Source organism: Balaenoptera physalus (assembly GCF_965194825.1).
Source record: "Balaenoptera physalus genome assembly, chromosome: 19".
NCBI classification, from domain to species: Eukaryota; Metazoa; Chordata; class Mammalia; order Artiodactyla; family Balaenopteridae; genus Balaenoptera; species Balaenoptera physalus.
In genome coordinates, this window is record NC_138900.1 from 251,535 (window position 1) to 259,453 (window position 7,919).

General features: G+C 52.5%; 1 protein-coding gene across 6 annotated transcripts; it reads right to left on the minus strand.

Annotated features, from left to right (window-relative positions):
- Nucleotides 1-259: 259 nt before the first annotated feature.
- Nucleotides 260-7,683, minus strand: ZSCAN22 (zinc finger and SCAN domain containing 22; the record flags this gene model as incomplete). Of its 6 annotated transcripts, none has more annotated exons than XM_082436790.1 (4): nucleotides 7,573-7,683; nucleotides 5,529-5,618; nucleotides 4,152-4,604; nucleotides 260-444 (listed from the first exon to the last, which is right to left on the minus strand). In XM_082436790.1, exons 3-4 carry the CDS (start codon nucleotides 4,549-4,551, stop codon nucleotides 260-262), a joined length of 585 nt encoding a protein of 194 aa, XP_082292916.1. In that variant the 5' UTR covers nucleotides 4,552-4,604; nucleotides 5,529-5,618; nucleotides 7,573-7,683. The 6 variants fall into 6 exon arrangements, with proteins under 6 accessions (XP_082292916.1, XP_082292915.1, XP_082292917.1 ...); XM_082436789.1 differs by lacking the exon at nucleotides 7,573-7,683 and adding an exon at nucleotides 7,410-7,522; XM_082436791.1 differs by lacking the exon at nucleotides 5,529-5,618 and having other exon boundaries at nucleotides 7,578-7,683.
- Nucleotides 7,684-7,919: the final 236 nt, after the last annotated feature.

Genomic DNA, 7,919 nt, shown 5'->3' on the forward strand with positions numbered 1-7,919 from the left:
AGGGGCTCCGGAACGTCTTCCAATACTCACCACACTTGGAGGGCTTCCTCCCCAAGTATGTGCCTGGAGGCTCTGTGCCATAACCATCCAGTGGATCCACTTTCTCTCTGGAAGGAGTCTTCTCTTGGGAGGTGAAGTCTGGCCACACGTTGAGACTGTCCCCCAAAGCACCAGCTTCACAGCCGGGCTGGTCTGTGAGGGCGCCCTTGTGAGGCCCTGAAGTTTTCCTGAAATCCATCTCTTGGGTGACAGACTCTGTTCACATCTTCCCTGAGAGTCCGGCCTGCCTCTCTGAGCTGCCCTCAGGTTCGCGGGCATCACCAAAGGTGGGTCCTGGGGAAAGCCCTCCTACCAGGGTTTCAGTGGCCCTGTCTGACGGCTCTGACTCGTCCGAATTGCTCTGCTTACAGCTCGCCTCTGAGAGCTCAGATCCCAGCACCCAGCCTGCGACAATCCGAACCACAGTGTCACCACTTTTTCCATACCAGGCCTCCCCTCTCTGCCGGGCCCTGGCCTCACTCTGAAAGGGGAGATGTGGGCCACTCCTGATATTTGGCCCCATTTCCAAAGGAAAGTTTCTCATTTGGTGTCTTGGATGACAAAAGGGCACAGTGCTGTCCTCCCACACCATCAAAACCGGTGTCACACACACAGATGGCCAATAGGCACATGAAAAGATGCTCGTCATCTCTAATTATTAGAGAAGTGTAAATCCAAATTACAATGAGGTATCACCTCACACCAGTCAGAATGGCCATCATCAAAAAGTCTACAACTAAGAAATGCTGGAGAGGGTGTGGAGAAAAGGGAACCCTCTTATACTGTTGGTGGGAATGTAAATTGGTGCAGCCACTATGGAAAGCAGTGTGGAGGTTCTTCAAAAAACTAAAAATAGTGTTGCCATATGATCCTGTAATCCCACTCCTGGGCATATATCCAGACAAAACTATAATTCAAAAAGATACATGCACCCCTATGTTCATAGCAGCACTATTCATAATAGACAAGACATGGAAGCAACCTAAATGTCCATTAACAGATGAATGGATAAAGAAGATGTGATACATATATACAATGGAATATTACTCAGCCATAAAAAAGAACGAAATAATGCCATTTGCAGCAACACGGATGCACCTAGAGATTATCATACTAAGTGAAGTAAGTCAGAAAGAGAACGACAAATACCATATGATATCACTGGGAGTTTGGCATTAGCAGATGCAAACTATTATATATAGAATGGATAAACAACAAGGTCCTACTGCATAACACAGGGAACTATATTCAATATCCTGGGATAAACCATAATGGAAAAGAATTTTAAAAAGAATGTATGGGACTTCCGTGGTGGCACAGTGGTTAAGAATCCGTCTGCCAATGCAGGGGAATGGGTTTGAGCCCTGGTCCAGGAAGATCCCACATGCTGCGGAGCAACTAGGCCCGTGTGCCACAACTACTGAGCCTGCGCTTTAGAGCCCGCGAGCCACAACTACTGAGCCCACGTGCCACAACTACTGAAGCCCGTGAGCCTAGAGCCTGTGCTCCGCAACAAGAGAAGCCACCACAATGAGAAGCACGCGCACTGCAACGAAGAGTAGCCCCTGCTGTCCACAACTAGAGAAAGCCCGCACGTAGTAACGAAGACCCAATGCAGCCAAAAATAAATAAATAAACAAATAAATAAATTTATATATATAAAAAAAAGAATGTATACATGTGTATAACTGAATCGCTTTGCTGTACAGCAGAAATTAACACAACATTGTAAATCAACTATACTTCAATTAAAAAAAACAAAACCCTGCATCCCATGTTTCCATCCACCCCTCAAACCACCCACCGCAAACTCTCCATTCTTTAAGGCTCCTGATTTTGTCACAAGTGTCAGGAGGAAAACCCTGAGGTTGAATGGATCCGAAAGAGAGAGTGAGGGAGCGAGTGAGAGAGCAAGCACGCCAGGCACCTATGCACCTGCTCCCTTGGGCAGGCTTGAGCTCTGTCCCTGCCACCTGGATCTGGATGCATCTGCAGATGCTCAGTAAATATCGGCTGAATGAGGGAATCAATCCAGGATGCAGTAGACTCTACCCTGAACCCCAAGTAGACACCTGCTGCTGTGGGTGGGTGGGTGATGCCTCTACCTGGCCTCCCTGAGCCCCCGGGAAGCCTGAGGCCTGCTCTTTATAATGCACTGTGAAGGCAGAGCATGGCTGAGCGGCAGCTGGAGATTGGCTTGTGTACGAGGTAGAAGCATTCCTGAACGGACCTGCCCTTGACGGGTACACAGGGCACCTTAGGACGCCTGACTGGACATCGTTTACTGGACAGATTCCAGGAAGTGGTTGGGGGGTGGCCGGAATAACTGCTGGTTAAGTCCACAATGGGGCCCCAGCTCTGCCGCTCGCCAGCTCCAAGGGTTGGGTAGTCTTGCCCTCGTTTGGGCCACAGTTTCCTCATCTGCAAGAGGGGGATGCTATTCTGCTTGCCTCCCAGGGCTGCTGGCCACTGTTAGGCTCTTGTTCTGTGCTCGGCTCCAAGTGCAACGGGTAACTCCCACTGCCTCGTTTCAGCTTCATTCTGCTCTCAGAAAGGGGCACTTTGACAACTGTGTTTCAGGCAAGGAAACTTGAGGCCCAGCTGAGGGGAGGTCTTGAGTAATTGGTACAAGACCACATGATTAATTCAGAGAGGTTGAGTAACTTGTACAAGATCACACACTTAGCTAGTGGCCAAGTCGGGATTTCAGCTCTAGACTCTCCTCCTCCTCTAGACCCACAGGTGTTCCCTAAGTCCCTCAACCTCCCTAGCCACATGCTGGGTCCCGACCACCCTTTTTTCCTCTATTCCAGAAACACGGCACCACCTGCTCTTCCCAGAATGCACCAGTGCATACCATACCCCAGGGGCCTTTGCCTCTCACCATTCCCTCTGCCTGGAGTGTGGTTCTTTCTTGCTGTTTCAGTGCCGTTTTGCATTTTCCCTGAAGACTCTCTTGACCCTACAGAAGGATGGGGCCGCGCCCTCCCTCCTCCCCCATCCTTGTGACGTCCATGTCTTGGCATGGCTGATGGGGCCAAGGGAGCGCATCTGACAAGCTCTTTCAGAAAGGTTCGTTTCTCAAGCAGCAGAACAAATTTTCCGAACAGCTCCAGTTACCACCTGTCTGATTCATGCAGGCACCGTTTCACAGGCCGCAGAGACTGCCTTGTTCACACCTCTCGATGACACTGAGGTAAGTATTAGGACTACAATCCCCATTTTACTGACAGGGAAACTGAGGCACGAAAGAACCACACAGCCAGGAGGCGGCAGAGCAGTGGTTGGACGTACCAAGCCTCGATGATTCTTCTGAGCCCAAACTCCATGGTCTCCCCGCCCACGACCTCCGCCCTTGTTGCTGGCACACCCACCCCACCAAACGCTCCCATCAGGTGGGGCTGGGTCCTCCTGGTGTCCCATCGGATCTCCCTGGGCTGCGACATCTTAGTGGGTCTCTAAGCAATGGTGCCCACTCTGGCCTGGGGCAGGTCTGTCTCACCCAGATGCTGGAGGTCAGCATAGGGAGGGCTCCAAGGGAGTGCATCGGGACACAGGGCGTTTCTGCCCCCTCCCCAGCCCCAGGCATCCAGCCCCCTTATCTGGCAGCAGCAGCCTGGTTTTCCTTTGGGGAACTTCCCTTGCTCACATCTGGCCCTGGGGCTTTGGTCAGTCAAAGACAAGCACAAGACCCCGACCAACTCAGTGAAGCTCAGCTCAGTGAAGCTCAGCTCGGGGATCTTTCGCTGTTCTCCCCATGAGGTTTCTACATTGATAAGACACAAGCATGAGATTGCTGGGCCAACTGTGTCTCCCTTGCGGACAGAAGCTACTTAAAGATGAACCTAACGTAGGAAAACGCAACTGAGAAAGAAAGGAGAACGAGAGAATCCTGATGCCGTCACCTGAGCTCCTGATACACAGCCATGAAGCCTCCCTCCTTGGCTTCCGTCAGTTTGAGCTGGGCTTTGGGTCAATGGCCGTCAAAACAGACCTGCTTACCGCAGCGTGTGAGGGTTTGGGTGAGTGCCCCCAAGTGCAAACCTGCACCCCCAACATTCCGTCCAGGCTTTGCCCCGTGTGCCGTGGGCACCTGCCTGTCACCCCCTCACCTCTCTCGTCCAGTGCCTGGGTCAGGTCCTCCACGAGCGCCACAGCCTCCTCGCCACTCTCGGGGCACTGAGCCCGCACGCGGGCCTGGATCTCGGGGGGCAGCGCGCCCAGGAGCTGCTCCAGCACCAGCAGCTCCAGCACCTGCTCCTTGGAGCGTGCCTCGGGCCGCAGCCACTGGCGGCAGGGCTCCCGGAGCTGGGCCAGGGCCTCACATGGGTTGGATGCCTCCTCAAAGCAGAAGTGTCGGAAGCGCAGACGGGCAGCCTCAGGGTGGGAGGGGTGGCCAAAGTTAGACTCCTGGGCCTGAGAGAAGCTGGCCTCCTCATCCTCGACCTTCACTCGCAGAAAGTCATCCTGTTCCCAGGGCACCGGGCTCACAAGGCTCCTGGGGATGGCCATCGGGCAGCAGACCTCCAGTGAGATATGGGAAGGCTGGAGCCTTGGAACTGGGTCTGCAGGAAGATCAGAACTTGGTCATCCTGTGAACTTGGGGCCCGCCTTGTGGCTGCCGAGTAGGGCAGATGCGGGCTTGGGGCCTGTGAGATGTGACTCACTCTCACAGAGTCACAGATGATCAAAATAATCAGGGCAGCGCCCATTTGGTGCTGAGCACCTTTCTAAATGCTTGCATATAGTAACTCGTTTAAAACTCACAACAAACTCAGGAGGTGGGAGCTTTCTTTCATTATATGGTATAAAAACAGACAGGAGAAAAAGATTTGCCCAAAGTTTCCCAGATAGTGAAAGGAAGGGCGGTTGCTGAGCTACAAACCCCAGTAGCCTGACCCCATGGCCAGTCTGCTTCAGGCCTACGCTCCTCCCACACAGAGTGGGTCTGTCTTCTATCTCACACACACCCCACTCCCCTGGGAGCCACAGGGGCATTCCCTTACTTTATTTGCTAATTATTTTGTAGTTTCTGAGATGAATATTTAGACAACTGACACTCAGCCTTTCTTCTTTTCCAATACATGTATTTCAGGCTATAAATTTCCCTATAAACATAGCTTTAGCTGTACACCCACAAGTTTGGTTTTGCATCTTCATTATCATTTAGTTAAAAATATTTTCTAATTTCTCTTTTGGTTTCTTCCTGAACCATGGGCTGCTTAGAACTCTGCTGCTTCATTTCCAAACAATTCAGAGTTTTCTGATAGTCTTTTTATTACTGATTTCCAGATTAACTCTGTTGTGCTCAGAAAATGTGCTTTGGTCAATTTTAATCCTTTGATATTTGCTGGTTTGAGACTTGGTTTGTGACCCAGTGTATGGTTTTGTGGTCAGTGTTCCACATACACTCAAAAATAATGCAAAGCCATCTTAGGTTAGTGACAAAAGAGGAAATAGATAAACTAGACTTCATCAAAATTAAAAACCTTTGTGATTTGCAGGACACCGTCAAGAAGGTGAAAAGAGGAATTCCCTGGCAGCCCAGTGGTTAGGAGTTGGAACTAAGATCGTGCAAGCTGTGTGACAAGGCAAAAAAAAAAAGGTGAAAAGGCAACCCACAGAATGGGAGAAAATATTTGCAAATCATATATCCGATAAGGGACCTGTATCTAGAACAGCTCCATAATAAAAAGACAATCCCAAATTAAAGAATGGGCAAAGGATTTGACTAGATACTTCTCCAAAGAAGATATACAAATGGCCAACAAGCACATGAAAAGATGATCGACATCATCAGCTACCAGAGAATTACAAATCAAAAGCACAAGGAGATATCACTTTACACCTGTGAGGATGTAATACTCAAAATAACAGATAACAACTGTTGGCACTGGAGCCATGACCTTGGGCACAGGGAGAAGTGAACATGAATAAAACAAGACCTCAATCCTGAAACCTTTCAGTGGCAGCTGGTGATTTCTGGCAAAGCTGTGCTCTAGCCCCTAACTCCACTGTAAAGCTCACTTGGGCCTCTTGCAACCTTGCCTTTGCCATTATCCCAATTCCTGAATTCCTTTGTCCCTGTTACTCTCTCGTCCTAAAATCCCTCTCTGCACCTGAGCAATTCCTCCTAATCCTCCAGGCCCCACTTGAGCTGTCATCTTCTCCAAGAGCCGTCCCAGCACCTGGGAGCAGGCTACGTATCCTTCTGAGTGCCCCGGGTCACTCTCCCCCAGCTCTGTGCTCTAACCCTGTTTCCCCAGAGAGCCTGGGCATGCTGGAGCCGCAGTGCCTATAGCAAGTGCACAGACAACAGGTGCTGAGAAAACGGAGGCACCAGGAGAGGCGGAGTCTGAGGCAGGGAATCATTGTTCAGAGGAGGGGGAACAGGGGTGGCAGGACTGACAATAAGTACAGCGACAGTTTCCAAGCTCCCTTTCGTACCTCTGAAACTGCTGTTCTGGAAAATCCCTGAGGACAGTCTCTGAGACACAGGGGCATGAACCATGCTCAGCTCACCCCCAATGTGCTGACCTCACATCAGGTCGAGGTCCCCTGTCCACAGCTGCTTAACCAGCTTAGGAGAGCAGTTCCTTCATTTCCTGCTCCTTACCGTACCCGACCTGACAGCAGGCCTGGCACACAGCAGACATGCAGTAGATGCCCACTCTGACGACTCCACAGGCCCTGCCAGGCTTAAGCCCACAGAAGGTACGAGTGGACGTCAACCCAGCTGGGTGACTGCAGGTCACATAATTTCAGCCGCAGACAAATTCTCTGTCACATACTTGGTAAACTCCCCGCAAATCATCCAAATATAGTCCCCCTGACAAATCCCAGACAATCACGTAGTTACATGCATACACCCTACCTCGGGCACAGTCTGTCAGTCACATCCCAAAATATACCCCTGCGCCCAAACTTTCCCAGCGTCACTCACAGTCAGCCCAATAAACACAGGAGCTCACAGCACCACCAGTCATTCATAATCATCAGTCACTGTCTCAGCCACTCACATACACAGACTCTCGGTTACGCCTGCAATCACAGTCAGTCACAGACACACCCTCTCACGCACAACAACACACAACCCTCCGACAAAATCTCAACTTCGTTGTCAGTCGCACACTTGATCGGGTCAGTCAGACATCCTATCAGCCGACCACACGCTCCCAGCTTGTCAGAAACACACCAAAACGAGTCAGACACAGAAACACAACCAGACACACACACACACACACAACTGGTCAGTCAGCCGGTCCCTCACTGGAACAGAGTTCCACACTCGGTCTGTCCGTCTGTCGGTCCACGCGCGGCTCGAGGTCAGCCCCTCCCTCGCTCCCCATCCGCGCGTGTCGGTCCCACACATCTCGCTTAGACCACCGCAGGCGTTCGCCGCTTCGGGCTTTCCCGCAGTTTCTCTCCGGCAATCCGGGGGGGGACCCCACGGGGGGGACCGCAATCCGGGGGGGACCCCACGGGGGGGACCCGGGGGGACCCCACGGGACCCCACCCCCCACCCAGACCCACCTCACCCGCTGGCGCGCGGGAGGACGCTTCCGGGAGGCGACGCGGCGGCGCTGGAGTGAGGAGTCCGCGCGCCAGCCGGGACCACAGCTCCCAGAACGCGCCGCGTTCAGGCGCCCCGGCTCGTGCGACTGCCCGCCCGCCTGGACTACAATTCCCAGAAGGCGCCGCGTCGGCCACCCCAGCAGCCTGGGGGGCACGCCGGGAGTTATAGTTCGGCAGGGTGCGTGGGCCGTGGGGACAGCGGCCGTGACTTTGTGGGGCAGTGGTGGCGGTGTGTGGATGATCCGGCTGGAGGGTGTGCGGGAGGCGGAACCGTGCATGGTGCGTGGGGGGTGAGAGGTGTAAGG